This window comes from Periplaneta americana, chromosome 4 (assembly GCF_040183065.1).
Source record: "Periplaneta americana isolate PAMFEO1 chromosome 4, P.americana_PAMFEO1_priV1, whole genome shotgun sequence".
Lineage (NCBI taxonomy): Eukaryota > Metazoa > Arthropoda > Insecta > Blattodea > Blattidae > Periplaneta > Periplaneta americana.
In genome coordinates this window covers 100,211,811-100,228,969 of record NC_091120.1, presented here as the reverse complement: position 1 = coordinate 100,228,969, position 17,159 = coordinate 100,211,811, and the positions used below count along the sequence as shown (strand labels likewise).

Sequence of the window (17,159 nt, the reverse complement as noted above, 5' to 3'; positions counted from 1 at the left end):
AACTTGGGATGATTGCATTGTGGGCTCACACATTCTTCTGTTGTCCATGGGCAAAAGGGATCATATGTTTTTTTCTTTAATTAGCTAATCACCTAGTGCTATGAAGAATAAATAAGTATTTACATACCATTTCTCTCTTCAGGCATAACAGTATGACACAACGCCAACAAACGAAAGAAGCTATGCACATCATGACTGTTCCCCCGAACTGCATCCATCAGAGAAGAATCGTAAAACCGAAACTCAGGTTCATAGTTATCATTCCAAGAAAAGTCCAAAGGTGGTGTGTTCTGAAAACAAACAGTACAATGTCACATTTATTTGGTTTTATTGTGAAAAGGCCACGTATTGCAGAAAACAAGGAATCAGTATATCTTAGAAGAGAAACAGTACTGGATAAATGTAATACATATGTAGGTATTCTATATAAACAGTCATCTTAACTGAATACGTATCCCTACATTATTTATAATAAATACAAGAAAACGTTAATATTTTTGACTACTTCATTTCATATAAATAATCTCTATTTCTGTTAAACATAGTTTTATGTACGGTTTATTATTCTTATAGCACTGGTATCTATTTGTAAGGATTAGGACCAGAAAGTTCATACCCTAAAAACTTACTAAATGTGCAAGCAAGTATGCCTTTAAAAAGCTTAAAATATACCAATGAAAATGCACTAACAAAATTCTATATATCTTGATATCACTAATAAAAAAGTAATAAAGGTAAAGGTATCCCCTTTACCATCCATGAAGGCACTTGGGGGGGGGGCATGGCGGTAGAGCCCCATACTTTGACCTCGGCACTAGAATGAGGTGGTATGGAAGATTAACTATTTCCCAATTACTATAATTATTATTATTATTATTATTATTATTATTATTATTATTATTATATAGGTCAAGTCTAATAATAACCCATAAGAGTTGGACAATAATTATTCCATTATTTGTTAAACAAACTGAAACATTAATCCCAAAACTCTGTAAAACTCCATTTTAACGTTATTCAGGAAATAAAATAAAAAAAGAAAAACCGCGGGGCTGAGGCTTGAACCGGCACTCTTTAATATAAAAATTAGATCTTCTCATGGACATTATCTGTGAATTGCGCTATCCAATGACCTCCAAGAGTCAGTTCATTACTTTTGTCTCCTGTTGTACAGTGTGGATTACAACATTATTGTACTGTACTTACTTCAGTAATCTCTAACACTTCGTTTGTTGCTTCATCTATGAGATCACCGTAACATTTTCCGGCTATCGAACATTTGTTGAATGTCATTATGTTCTGAAAAGAGAAAGACGTCAGTGAATAAAATAGGGCATCATTCATATCATTCAAGGACTTCATATTATGAACTTGTATATGACACTACATAATAAGTTCTTTCATTTACAAAAAGCCTCCCTTTGTTGTTAACAATACTGAAGAATGAGTACATTAAGATGAAAGAAGTTTGTAACACCAAGCGAATTAATTTATCATTGATCCCTGTGCTGAGACCATACTAATCTTCTCTGTATCATTACAATTATAGTATAGGTACCACAAAAGTACAAAACACGAACTAGATCTTTTCATTACTAGTCGGGCACTTAAGCTCTGAGCTATCGTAGATACCTGAGCCAATCCAGCAGCAGCAGCAGCGGCAGCGGCAGCGGCAGCGGCAGCGGCAGCGGCAGCGGCAGCGGCAGCGGCAGCGGCAGCGGCAGCGGCAGCGGCAGCGGCAGCGGCAGCGGCAGCGGCAGCGGCAGCGGCAGCGGCAGCGGCAGCGGCAGCGGCAGCGGCAGCGGCAGCGGCAGCGGCAGCGGCAGCGGCAGCGGCAGCGGCAGCGGCAGCGGCAGCGGCAGCGGCAGCGGCAGCGGCAGCGGCAGCGGCAGCGGCAGCGGCAGCGGCAGCGGCAGCGGCAGCGGCAGCGGCAGCGGCAGCGGCAGCGGCAGCGGCAGCGGCAGCAGCAGCAGCAGCAGCAGCAGCAGCAGCAGCAGCAGCAGCGGCAGCGGCAGCGGCAGCGGCAGCGGCAGCGGCGGCGGCGGCGGCGGCGGCGGCAGCGGCGGCGGCAGCAGCAGCAGCAGCAGCAGCAGCAGCAGCAGCGGCAGCAGCGGCAGCAGCGGCAGCAGCGGCAGCAGCGGCAGCAGCAGCAGCAGCAGCAGCAGCAGCAGCAGCAGCAGCATCTATTGCCCAGGTACTTGGAAGTTTTCCATTCCATTTCAATTTTTATTGTTAAAGAATGAAAAGTTTATATGAACCAAAATCACTGAAGAAAGAAAGTTATGTCTTTAGACTGAAGAAAACCATTAATATATTACATATATGATATATAAAACAAAAAATTATTTCTGCAATTAAGCATAGGGTTATTGTAAAGTACCGTAACTATAGTATCCGTCATGTAACTTGGCAGTAGGCCGCACTGAGAGAGAAAGAGCTACTTTCTGCAATGTTGCTGCGTTAGTGAAGTTAGCAGGTTAAAGACAAAGGTTGTAATATCGAAATGGGATGTAAATACAAGAAGATGGTTTGAAATGTGGTAACTTAAATAAGTCTAAATACTATGTATTGATTGATTTGTAAAGAGAAGAATGCAATTTTATCTATAAGGCATATATAATATTCATACTTGAATCTAATTTTAGTGGAATTTATAATATGTAATATATTTGTTACATACAGACAAAAATTATACCAGGTATCTTTCATATGCTCAACGCCATTTTCAATTATAATGACATCATCAATACGAACACCACCAAAATTGCGGAATCTTTGTATCTCTTCAGGCAGAAATATATAGGCTATATACGAAACCGAAATTCGGAATATGAACATTTATAAATGATAAAAAAGGAAACTAAAAGTAACTCTTAAAAATGTTTATAACATTCTATTTACCTCATTATTTATTATGAATCTTCGTCTTCTTCGTTGGAGTCTGAAGAGTCTGAATCAGAATCAACCAAATTAATGATTACTGACTCCAAGATGTTATGACGGGCAATTCCTTCTCATAATCCTCCTCCTGAAGCTTCTCGACGTGATGTATAAAATTTTCTCACGATGTTGCATCCATAAGAAGAGCCTCCTCGAACAAAACTTCAATGTCTGCCGTTTTAAATGTTTTGTTATGTTCAGCCACACATCACTCTACTTGTGCCCAAATGAGTTCAATGACATTGTATTGGCAGTGATAGGACGATAATCTAACAACTCTGTGTTCATAACATCTCGCAACGCCATCGTGTTCATACAGCTTCATCTGGGGCTTATATATTTTCATCAACTGCAATAATTCTACCCGTGTCTGCTTATGAGAATGAGGCACATTGTTTGTAAGCAACCAGGCTATTATGTCACTCTTCATAGAACTGAAAGTCAGAGGTTGTTCTCTACAACAGAATGATAGGGGACGCTGTCAATTACAATAATCGACTGTGGTGCGAGACAAGGAAGAAACTGCGTCGTAACCTACATCTTGAAACATTCCACATTCATTTCTCCATGATAATCAGTATTTGATTTAGACCTAAACACTAATTTACTTTGTGGAATAAATCCTGTTGTGGCTGATGCAGCATGACATATTATTATTCGGCCACCTTTACCAGTAGGAACCTTCATGCCTCCAGAATTGTCACTATTCTGCCAGCTTTGTTTCCGACTATGATTTTGATTAAGCCACGTTTCATTCACGTAATAAATATTTTTAATTCTTGAAGCCCTTATCTCATGCATTGTTCTGAGAAACATTATTCTCGCTGCAGAAATATCATTCTCTCCATCAGAAATTTTCTGCCGTCGTTACATCTGTGATATTTAAATCCCAAGGACTTCAAAAATTCTTAGGATGGACAATTCATTATCCTCATATCCCGTCGCTTCCTTCATTCTGGACACCAATTTTTTTTGCGGTAGGAAAGTTCGCCTATCATAAAATTTCACAACTTTACTATAGTCGAATTCGTCCATTCCAGTTACCAGTTTCTCCTTTTGCCTCGTTTTGCCAGGAGAACGAAACACTGCACTACCAGAAGCGTTTTCCGATATTTTCCTTTCTCAAACACTGCATTGCAGGGTTCTAACACTCATGCTGGACGCTTCTGCTGTTTGCTCACAGCACTTGGCAACACGGCACACTGGCCTGCCAGCAGACGCTTCCTTCTTGATGTAAGCGTTACCTTTTAAATTAAATCCTTCGCTTGCTTGTACAAGACTGCTGCTTTTTTTTCTGTCCTTCCATGATCTAAACTATACCAGAATATTGTAAAGTATTAGTTTTACCACAAACAGACTCGCGAAATAATTTAAATGGCGCTCGAAACACTATTCAATGAATATCAACCTCTCTCAACAACAGCATCTAACTCACTGGTGCCTATTCGTTAATACAACATGATGTGAAGCATAAGTGTTTTGTTTTATATATAACCAATGCTCAAGCTGTAAGACGGAATAAATAATTAATTATATTGATATATGTTCTTAACTATTAATACTGGTTTGCTCATCAAGGTCGGCGTTTTCCTGCCAGCGAAAATTTTTTCTAGGTTAAATTTGAATGAAGCTGTGCCGTACTAGTGACAAAATCCAATTAGTAAAGTGCTACTAAATGTGATGATCGATAAAATGATTTCCATGTTTATTAAATTCAAAATTTTCTTCACGATTTACATGTTTAAATACAGACTTTTTTTTTTTTTTCACGATTTACAAAATAAAAGGATCCTACGTAGGGACTAAGAGGAAGACAGAAAACAGGAAAGATTGGAGAATGCTGGGTTTGCAGTGAAAGACCTGCCAACTTTTTTCACGAATTATTATGACACATTGCAGAAGAGTCAATGCCAAAATGCAGGTTCTTCTTGCATCAAAAAGATAAACATAATATTACCTGTGTTAGAGTTCCAGTCTTGTCTGAGAAGATGTACTCAATTTGACCCAGTTCCTCATTGAGCGTGGTTGTACGCGCCTTGGCTGATGTATTGGTCTTTTCGTAGTGCATCTTCTCATCCCAATTAATAAGAAAGCTCTGTGCAAATCTGATAACTTCCACACTGAAATAAACCAATATAGAAAGATTAGATACTGTATAACAAGTGTTCTGTATTCTCACATTCTAACAATAATATTAATTATGATTTATGGTCAATCAAAACCATGCTACTGTATAAAAACCACTGTTGAACGAAATAAACTCTCAATAGAGAAACATCATAAACATTACAAATTCTTACTTAAAAGCCAAGAGTATCCATCCAGCAAGGCGTGGCATTAAGTAAATAGCTAGGATAATAATAATAATAATAATAATAATAATAATAATAATAATAATAATAGTTTTATTTTCCCTGGCAGAGTTAAGGCCATCAGGCCTTTTCTTCCACTCAACCAGGATCAAATCATATACAGAAAAAATACATACCAGTATACAAATATGAACTTAAAAATAATAATAAACATAATTACGTAGAAAAGAGAGATTGAATACATATACACAATCAGTATTAACTTTGAAATAACAATAATAAAAAAAATATATACCGGTATGTATATAGGGTACTGATTTGAGTTCGAATTTCACCCAATACAACTTCAATTCGTGTCAGACAAAGATGGTTTGGAGGCAGGTTTTCTCCAAATACTACCATCTCTTCTGATATCATTCCACTATTTTTAAATAGTTCACAGTCATCTTTATCAATGGTGCGGAAAGCTGAGAGGAACTACTCAGTGGTTTTCCATGCCTACAGGGAATTCACTCTTCCATCCAGTGGACGAGAATGATGTGATTCCCGACACATGGAAACAGTAATAGGCAGGCAGGAGCGAAGGCAGGAGAACAACATGTTTTATTCATAGATCATTTTCACCACAATGAAGCAATATGAGGCTGTCTGGCGAGCAAACAGTTGTTTCGTCCATGTTATTCGTATACTGTACACTCGTTTTTCAGCCTACGTCTTGGCAGGTACAGTACAGTCGAATGAGTTCAAATGGCTCGTAGCAAATACATGTTAAAACAGTGAGGTTTTTTATATGATAATTTTGTAAAAACAGAGTCTGTAGCAACAGTGAGAAGGAAATTCCAGGCAGGATTCCCAGATTCTGAGGTTTCAAATTCAACGAGTATATGGGAAATAGTTACTGTACGAATTTAAGAGAGACTGGCTTCTTAATTGATAAGAGACTTCAGCTGCGCTGCAGAGTTCTCAATGAAGAAAGTTAAACAGAATTAGTGCTGGGTTAGAGTATTTGCTGCGAAAATTTCTCAAATGTTTAGCGCAGGAGGTTGGTATATATAAGTCATCAGCGAGAGTCGCAACAAAGTTACTGAAATTGACGCCATATAAAACAATGCAAGTGCATGAATCGCAACAGAGCAATTCTGACAACAAAGTGAACTTTTTTGTAAATGGGTGTTACAGTTGTTGTTGTTTAGTCAACTGTCCGAAGACAGGTCTGAACCTCACAAGTGATATCAACAAGATACCACTTATGAGGCAACTAGGCCAGGAGATAATAGAGTAGGGTGTATTCTTATAAATACGAATAACACGTGGAAAATAGATTGTTTTCCTGCCAGACTGCGTCATGTTGCTTCCATATGGTCAGAATTACTCTATGAATAATGCTTGCAAAACAACTGTTCTCTCGCCCATCCACCTGCTGAACTATTACAGCTTCTTTGTGGCGGGAATCTTAGCATTCTCGTTCACTAGAAAGGACGGTGAATTTCCCGCAGGTAGGGAAAAATCTCTCTGTATAATAAAGATCATCTTTCCAAAAGACCAAAGATATGGCATTTCTATGTAAATTACTATGAAAATTTCAGTTTGATGATGGTGGTGGTGGTGGTGGTGGTGGTGGTGGTGGTGGTTTTATGATGATGATGATGATGATGATGATGATGATGCTTATGATTCAGTAGATTAGCATTTTGAATCAGTACTGAAAGCAATATTTTCTATTGCCTATGGTTAATTTATTTTCACTTTTTAATTCAAATATGTAGCAACTCATTAAAGTATACAGCAAAATCCATTGATACCAAGACAATAAGATATACTCGTATATATTTTTTTCCAATTTTCCAAGTGAAAAGACGTCTATTTTAAATGAAAAAGTTTTCTAAAATACCTAATAATAATAATAATAATAATAATAATAATAATAATAATAATAATAATAATAATAATAATAATAATAATAATCCTCCAACAAGTTTCAATCTCGTTTGTACCTGACATAGAGAGATATAGGCACCACGGTGTTGAGCACTATGGCATAGGAGAAGAAGACAAGGAGAGCAATGACAGTTGCGCCGCTGAGTGGCTCTGTAGGGACCAGTGTGTCCCAGGGAAGGTATTCCTGGAAGTTCACACCTGTGATAGTCTCCCAGATCCCACAAGCTATCATACAGAACAGGCACATGGACAGCAGGAAGAACACAATCTGAAACACCACAACAAAACTGGTAAAAAATAAGTCAATGAATAAAGTGGAAATGAAAAGGGAAAGTTAGAATAAAAATGTTATACATCTTGATTACACAACTTTTAACACTACATCACTTCGGAACATGCATTATATGACTTTCTCGTGTTAAATTCTATCATACCTGGTTTACATGTTTCGACCTATTATTGGTCTTCTTCAGAACTCTGAACTCAGAACTCAGGAGTTCTGAAGAAGATCAATAATAGGTCAACACATGTAAACCAGGTACGATAGAATTTAACACGAGAAAGTTATATAATACATATTCCGAAGTAAAAATGTTAAATACAAAGCGCATCCAGAAAGTAAGCTTCCCTATTTAAAAAAAAAAAAAGAACACACACTTTCAGGAAAACATTTATTGGCAACAGGTACAGCAATGTTTCAGCTATTTTTCAATATAGCCACCATCAGAATTGAGACACTTGACATATCGTGGGATCAACTTTTGTATCCCTCTGTCGTAGAACTCTGCCGCCTGTGAATGGAACCAGTGTGTGACAGACGTCTTCAGCTCTTCGTCGTTGCCAAAACGCTCACCGGAGGACAGGAATTTCTTGAGGTGCAAGAAAACGTGAAAATCGCTGGGAGCAAGATCAGGACTGTAGGGTGGATGATCAAACAACTCCCAGCTAAATTCTGTCAAAACAGCTGCTGTGCACTGAGCAGTATGTGGACGAGCATTGTCATGGAGGAGCACAACACCTGCAGCATTCCACGCCTCTTGTTTTGAATGGCACATCGCAATTTTCGCAGTGTTTCACAGTAATGGTCAGCGTTCACTGTTTCACCTCTTGGAAGGAAGTCAATGAGCAGAATGCCCTCCTGTCCCAGAACACCATGCACATCACTTTCAGTACCGACAGCGTCGGTTTGAATTTCGTCCTGACCGGAGATCCACTATGCCACCAATGCATTGACTGCTGCTTGGTTTCCGGGGTGAAGTGCGAAATCCAAGTCTCATCGCCCATGACGATCCTGTCGAGGAACTCGTCGCCGTCATCGTGATACCGTTGCAGAAATGTCAGTGCTGCTCCTAAATGTTGCATTTTGTGTTCGGGTGTCAGGTTTTTCGGCACCCACCTGGCACACACTTTTTTGAACAGCAGGTGCTTAGTGACAATCTCATGCAACAAGGATCGCGATATCTGCGGAAAATGGCTGCTCAGCTCCGTAATCGTGAAGCAACGGTTCTCCATGATGCACTGCCGCACCAGCTCAACACAATCATCATTGATGAGGGACGGTCGCCCACTGCGCTCTTCATCATGGACACTTTGACAGCCTTCGGAAACCTGCCTACACCAGTGATGCACCATCTGCTTACTCATGATGTTCGGCCCATAGATCTGACAGACAGAGCTGCCGATGAATTTCAATTGGCGCAATACTTTGTGCATTAAAGAACTTTATCACTGACCGAACCTCGCAGGCGGCGGGAGAAGGAATAAGAGCTTCCATTTCGGATCACTGCTGCCACGCTACAGGCACCAGGTGGGACCTGTCCGCCTGGCATATGATTGATACGTCATAGATCTGTTACGCATGTGCAATTGACACGGCTAATTATGTTTACTTTCAAGGGGAAAAAATCGGGAAACTTACTTTCTGGATGCGCCTCGTATAAGATCCTATCCTGGGTCAATGGCAACTACTTGAATGCTCATATTACACGCATTCTTCAGAAAAGGAGAAAGCAAATGCCAATGCACTTGACATGTCATTACACAATCTGCCTCAGTGTTAATCACATAGTAATAAAAATGTCACAAATGAGACATGGTCAAAGTAGAGGCAAAAACATATATATATATATATATATATATATATATATATATATATATATATATATCTCCATTAATTAGTACATCAGGAGGCAGTGAACATTGGGAACAGTAAATAAATAATTGTTCTCAATCGAACAAAAACCATCTATGGATTTTACTGTTGCATATTAGCTCAAAGGAATAGTCACTGCCACATTTGACTCTGTATGACACACGAGTCAAACAGCCAAAAGGCCCACATCTTGTAGCTTTATAGCAAATAAAAGTTCTTGTCGACCTCTCTTTGTTCGAGAAGGAATTAGGACTATCTTTAATTTATATATATATATATCTGTGTGTGTGTGTGTGTATTTTAGAAGCTCTTATTACATATTAAGAAAAATAGTGAACCATATTATATTAAAGGTGAATTACATAATAAATTATAACTTATGGAGTGACAATAATACTGACGTACCATTTTTATGCCTAAACGGACTCAAAATAGTCATGTAGTAATGGGTATATACTTATTTAACAGACTTACTTTAGTGTGGAAGGATCTGATCATTAGACCTTTCAAAGAGAAAGTCCAGAATTGATTACTATCTAATCCGTTTTATACTATGCAAAAATGTTTTAATTTCAATTTTAATTAACGAATAATCAACAAAATTATGAAGCCTTCCCTAATACAGCGACACACAAAAATACATTTGTATAAAACCTTAGCTAGACTTGTACTATGTTACGCAACTGAAACATGGACAATGAGAAATACTGATATGAGCAGAATAACGGCCTGTGAAATGAAATTTATGAGAGCAACACTAGAATATATATAATATAGTCACTTGGACCACAAAAGAAATGAGGATATCATGCAAGAACTTCAATTACAACCAGTCTCACAGTTTATAAACAAGTACGAGTATCATGTCCAACGAATGAATCGGAATAGACTTCCAACAGCCATGCTTCAATACCGTCCCCAAAAGAAGAGATCTTTAGGCCGTCAAAAAAAAAAGAGGGGGGGAAGAAGAACCGCGAGAATGACTCACTGAGACCATAACAGGCCTTGGGTCTTATACTTGTTTGGATGATGATGATGAATTAAATGTTTTATTTTAGTGTTTGACATTGTCTAATGTATTTCTGTACTTCAAGCCTAATAAATTGAAGTGAATTTGTTGTATTAAATAATAATTCGAATTCATATATAATATTATTATCCAGATTGAAGGAAGAAATTGTGAACAATACTGAGAGCATAAAAAAACTTCAATAAAAGAACGACCAACTGCAGAACAAGATAAAACATTTCGAATTCCAACTGAGGAAGAAAAACTTAATTATTTTTGGAATGAAGGAAGACCGGCATGAAAATGGAATAGAAGCATACAATTTAGTAACTCATCTGTGTAATGAGATTTTTGGCCTAAACCTGATCAATGGTCAGATTGAAGAAGCCTACAGAATTGGAAGGGGGAAAAATCGTCCCATACTAATGAAATTTACAAGTATGAGAACAAAAATATTTATCTTGAATCACTTGAATATGCTGAGAGGTAAGAATTTAAAATTTGAGCAGGATTACAGTGTGAAAACAAAGAGTAAGAGAAAGATGTTACTATAATTTATGAAAGAGGTGAGATCAAGAGGTCAGTTTGCGATCTTAGTGAAAGATAAAATAAAGATAAATGAAAACCTGTATGACTTAAGAGTATTGTCATAGGAACTTTAATTCACAGAAATCGCAGGTATCCGATGGTAGAAATTACCCAACGAGAAAGAAAAATAATTCTGTACATATTTCGTCACCTATTAGATTGAATAGCGAACAACCAGAAGAGATTAGAGGTAAGTTGGTTCATGAAGGCGAAGAACAATTGAGTCAGCAGAATGAAGTATGGACGAGATTAAAGACAACATCGGAGACCAGACAGCTGATGGACAAAAGTGATGACCGAGCAGGACCCAGTCAGGAATCTGCTAAGCCAAGTGAAGTAGTCGACCGAGCAGGACAATGCAGCAACATATGGTCTAGACAACCTGAGTCAGCAAGAAGCAGAAGCCAAGAATCAGAAACAAGAGAACTTTAGAGGAGATCAAGGTAAGGTGCAGATAGCTTTCAGAAAAGATGTCAGGATTCGACAAGGATCCTTTCGTCACCACAGGGCAGTATTTTATCGCTGACTGGTAGAATTAAAGTTGATGCATGAGCAGTATGAAATAAATAAAATATCAGAAAGGATATGTAACATTGTAGTTTGGTGATATACTATTGGTAAATCGTGTTCGTGTGGTGAAAGTGTGTTTAGAAGATCTTGGATATAGAGGTCAGTTAGGAAGTTATAGAATTGAAATGGATGAAGGGAAATTTAAAACATTGTCTAGTTAATTAATGTAGCTATCGGTAGAAGTTTATGATAAAGAAGTAAATCTTAGAAGATTATGTAGGGAAGTTTTGAAAGGTGATATTAGTGAGAGTAGTTACAATTGAATCGGTCATTTTGTAAAACCACATGAGTCCACATTTTTACGAAAATGAGTTACCATTACTATAGGAAGCACTATGGACAGGGGCATCATTTCCAGTCAAAACAACACGAGTCCGATTATTACTAAGCATTCTATAATATCTTAAAATATTGAATTCTTACGCATTTACTATCATGCACTTCTTTGTCAAGGTGTTGGACAGTGAGTGTAGTTCCAAGAGTTCTGTAGAAGAAAAAATAATCAACAGTCTATCAATCTATCAATCAATCTATGAAAGTACCTGTACCACATAGAATAGACATTTTAATAAAACTACGTCATTTGAAAGCAAAAATGAACAAGATGTGTACCTGTGTACCTTCAAGGACTTGTAGAAGTGCATGATATACAGAGAAAAAGTTCTCGAAGAGAGATCTCAAAGCAAGAAACACTGTCTTTTTTTGGAGGGATAATATGAAATTTATGTTATTTTCTTATTGTGAACCAATGATATGTCTGTACTCATGCATTGCCATTAAACATGCGACACACTGCTATGAAAATTAATTACTCACGAATAACTTTTTTTTAAGTCGGGTATCATATTTTGAATTTAATTTGTGAATGATATGAATCATTTTGAATATGAAATAAACATAACAATATAAATTGATTGAAAACTGTACAATAATGTATTTCACATTATAACAAACAATAGACTCCATATTTTGTCAGGATACTGGAGTTGTTATTATTGGTACTTGTTAAAATAACATGAGTTCAAGAAATTAAAAAATATTTTAAGGTGATATGAAATGAGATAATTAAGATACAATGCTTTTGTAATCAGACATACCAATGTATGGTTCTCCTGTAAAAATTTCACAGACCTAACAGAAAATCCATTAACTATAGGTAGTTTTTTCTATTTTTCTCGAAACTAATTTTCTGTGACTCATGTGGTTTTACAAATGACCAATTCAATTGTTAGATATAGTTTATCATGAGTGTTGCTTGAGGTTAAGGAATGGATCAATCAATCTTCTTAATGTATCCAGATGTTTGCCGACAACATAAAGTCCACTATAGTCCACTGTAGTCTATTCAGTTGTTTTTCACGAGAAATGAGGGGTATTTTGATCGGTGTTCATTACAGATGCCTGTTGCTAGTCGTGGTGAAGGGGCTTAAACTTGTTGTTTAAGCTAACAAGTAACAAAGAGGTACCCACAGAAGCTGCATTAACACCAACGCAGTCCCACTATATTTTTCACTGCTTATGATACATGGAATCCCTCAGTGTAAAATTCTCCGGAGGTAAAATAGTCCCTCAATCAGATCTCCGGGTAGGGACTGCACTGAGAGATGCCAAGAAACGTACTAAAGTACTTATTTGGAACACCAAAAGTCACACCGTCCAGTCAATCAGAGCCAAGTTAAGGAATGGATGATAAAACTGAAGTGAACGTGATACTCATGTCAAGATTTAGCAAGATTATTATAATGATGACGTGTATTAGAAAGAAGAGGATCCCAATAAGTAAAACTGTGTGAAGTGTTAAATAGGAAATGTTAGTAAAGTGATTTTAAATTGGATAGGCAGTTAAAATTTACGTATGATATTTTGAAAGAGTAATAATGATCAATAGAATATACCGTAAAGTAGGACGAGTAAGATGGGATATTTATATTTATGTTAGTAAGAATAGAATGCTGGAAGGAACCTAAGTAAAGTATGGAACTAACAGATGGTAGATATTTAAATAGTGTTTAAATAATAAGTAAATGTTTAAAATTACATAATTTACTGTTTTTAAATCTTTTTTACAGCAATCACTTTCCCTTCTCATACTACATTTATTCCAGCTTATATTTCGTTCTTCTCTCTGCCTCCTATTTTCTTCTTCCTCCCTATTTCACTAGGATCTAGTGTAAAGATCAATATCAATATTTCACTTCATTATTTACGAACCTCAGTATATTAATTTTATTACAGTTTTTTTCTATCTGTGGATAATCAAATATATGAAAAATTTGACTACACAGCTGATGGCCAGTCAGTCATCCAGTTATATTAGTCTATGTGAAGGTGAGTTCACATTTTGATTTTTTGTATTATGAATGTTTGTTAAACATGAAATTGTTTCATTCTCTAAAAACAGACTGAAATATAAAGTTAGCAGGTGATATTAATAATAATCGATCCAACATATCATCCTAAGAAATGAACTGCTGTCAAATTATGTTCGATTTAATAAGAGTTAAATGTTATGCCAAAAAAGATTTATAACACAATCCTAAAAGATAGTAACTTCCCAATTAAACGAGGAAGCAAGTAAGAGTATTTCAAGAATGGATATGCTATTCTTTGATCAGTGGAATATTAATATGATTCACTTATTTTGTTTATGCTGATAAGTTAAAACTTGCAGGTAGCAATAAATAATTGTTTAAGTATATTGTACATTAATCCTTTTAAAATTAAAATTACGTATGCTTTGGTACATATTCTTACCCCTATAATTATGAAATTCAATAACCTATCGATGCTTGTGCGCTTGAACTTGGTCTTTCCCGAATTCTGCATAAGTTTGGTGTCCTTTCCAGCAAAGATGACAACACCATAGCACCATTGTGTGTTCCGCAGGATACAGCCACGCAGCACCACCTTGTCATTATCCAGTGGGAACCTGAAGGTACAAGCATGCGTCAGAGTAGGTACTAGTCTTGATATCATGTACTCTGTATTTAACAACTAACTCACATCTTATGCTTACTTGTTTTTTTGAGCTCATATTCACAACCATAAACAAATTTTAAAAAAAGAGAGAGAGATAACAGCTTTGTGTGTAAGTGTTTTTATTGAAAACTCTTTTCTTTTTTTCTTTTACAGTGGCCTTAAATTGTTGTTATTCTCTCTCACATGTTCATAGATGTTGCTAGTCATGTCAGAGACTATCCAGAGTGCACCACAGGCAGTGGATCCATTCGTAATGAATGATGATTGTTTAAAAAATAGTTGGGATGTCGCAGGGAAGCTGGCAGTGTTGCTGACAATGTGATCTGGATTGTACAGTAGTGGCAAAAAAACCAGGCCGACCCTTGTAGCTGATACAAAAGAATTCTGTGCTGTGTATTGTGTCAAACTGTGGTAATTTCCATATGGATAGTGAAACCAAAGGTCTTTACTGCTATTTAATGTAAAAATACTCAGTTATCTTTGCCGGATAGAGGTAGAAATGTAATATTGATGCCAGATGAAAATAAAACTCTCAAAGTTTTTTCATCTGTAAGTTTGAGGCACTGAAGGAAACAAAGACGGTAAGAATCGAACAAATGCAATAATTACAATTAATTATACAAGATGGATGTGTTTTGTGACTAGCAAAATTTGAATCTGTGACTCTGATATTAGCTACAAGGGTCGGTCCGGTTTTTCTTGTACATGTACGATATACGATCGTACAATCCAAATCACGCAAAATGTACGACCCTATTGGCAAATAGGAAAAAAAAATTTAAAAGAGGGGATTTTAAAAATTTGTTACAATTCACGACATTTGAAATTTTATATGCGTATATATTTCTGCAATGATTATTACATTTATCTTATACATTTAAAGTAGTTTCTGCGTGTAATACTTCTGGTTATAAATGCTGTAGAGTCCACTGTCGCAACACAGATTTCTATAAACAATGCTCTCTTTGTCTCCAGGTCTAGGCGACAACTTTTATTTTCGTAGACTAAACATTATTATAGTGGCACGCTAAGAAATCAAATATTACTTGTGGCTATTCAAAAATGATGTGGACAAAGATTCTTCCTTCGTTTATTTCCAAACTTCTCTTTCTAATCCTCTCAATAGCCTCAACATAATATTACTGTTGTCAGGTAAGCATATTAATAAGTTGATGATAATGTTTTGGGAACCCAGGAACATAAAAAGAAAATAAACATATTATTCAGTACACATACAAAGGAACACGGAACAATCTGTAACATTACTCCCTTGTGTCATTCGTGTTTTGTGGTAGTGCATGGGTTAAGAAATCAGATGTCATTGCCATAAGTTCTGACGTGAAACAGTGGCAATGGAATTAGAAGATATTATATTACAGACTCAGAAACAAAATTTGGGCCACCTAATTTTACTAACTTGTAAGGCCCAGATACAACGCATTGTGCATGTGCAGGAAACAAGAGCGCCTAAATGTATGCTACTTGTGGACAGTCTTGCGAAGCATGTTGCCTACATAGAGGAGGACTTCTATCAAGACTCGGCCCAATTTTTAATTACGTATCTGTACGCGCTACTTCCAAAAATCTATTTCGGTGTACTTCAATATAAAATACGGAAAAAATATATATATATAATAAATTATGGTAAAATATCCTTAAATTTTGGTAAATATTGGTTGTGCGGTGATGAAACGAACTGTGAAAGATATAGGTTCGATTTTTCTGTTGCTCTTCCTCCTGAGCAGCAAGATTATGCCTTTCATTTCTCGGTACTGTCATAAGATAAGCAGAAAACAGGGTGTTTAAAATCATTTATGCACACATATTTAATTTTTATGCTGTTATTTCCTTATAAGAACTTGAAAATCGTTTAACTAAAACACGGTTTAGGTAAATCCAAACAGACCTAGTTTTATTTGTAGTGTACGATCCAAGTACGATAATTTGGAAGCATTTGTGCGATCCAGTCAATGCTGGGACCCAAAGTCCAGAGAAAACTCCTGTATTGCCTTAGCTACGGGTTTGCCTAACACAAATATAAATTCAAGCCTCTGTCTTACAAGCTAAGTGTGCTAGCAATGAGCCAGCATAGAGGTTTTGAAAACAAATATTGTATTTCACAATACACAAGATTGTTCTGTAGTTTGGGAATGTTGTTACTGCAGTACCAGAAATAAATTATACCTTTTTCTTAAAAAAAAACTTACATAGTTAAGTGCAATGTTCTTAAGACACCACCAGACTTAAAATAATTAACAATACCTCTTTCCTTTCCAATCCAGTGTTCCTTCGAACTTATTTAAAAGGTTATTTGGAGTTTCACAAACAATCTCCCCATTGAAGGCCCCTATTAGTGAGTCGTCTTGACCCATTTCTGCTGTCTCCACGAGGCACTGGCGGCATTTCAAGTTTGTCTCCCTGTAAATTGAAAATAACAATAATAAACAAAATGTTTGAATAACGACAAAAATAGATAAAATAATTTCCGATTATTATTATGTTAAAAGTTACGTATTCTAACAAGATAAAAAACCTTACACATTCTCTTAATCTTGTAAATTCTGAGCTAACTATAGTAAGTTGAAAATTTACTTTGCATAAAACAGAGGATATCATAAAACATATTTTTGAATGAATTTATCACGAGATTACATATTTTTTAATGAATTTA

At 36.5% G+C, this 17,159-nt stretch overlaps 1 protein-coding gene and 1 non-coding gene across 8 annotated transcripts in view; both read right to left on the bottom strand.

Moving 5' to 3' along the window:
* ATP8B (ATPase phospholipid transporting 8B) overlaps positions 1–17,159 on the bottom strand; it is a 634,707-nt gene that overhangs the window by 77,907 nt on the left and 539,641 nt on the right. For all 7 annotated transcript variants that reach the window (XM_069823802.1, XM_069823803.1, XM_069823800.1 and 4 more), the window contains 6 exons: positions 16,751–16,906; positions 14,264–14,438; positions 7,247–7,458; positions 4,898–5,060; positions 1,207–1,299; positions 128–290 (listed from right to left, as the gene is read on the bottom strand). In XM_069823802.1, coding sequence (XP_069679903.1) covers positions 128–290; positions 1,207–1,299; positions 4,898–5,060; positions 7,247–7,458; positions 14,264–14,438; positions 16,751–16,906 — 962 coding nt within the window. The remainder of the gene's footprint in view (positions 1–127; positions 291–1,206; positions 1,300–4,897; positions 5,061–7,246; positions 7,459–14,263; positions 14,439–16,750; positions 16,907–17,159) is intronic.
* On the bottom strand, positions 1,463–1,569 carry LOC138698993 (U6 spliceosomal RNA). The gene has a single exon (XR_011331990.1). It is a non-coding gene; the product is annotated as a U6 spliceosomal RNA (small nuclear RNA).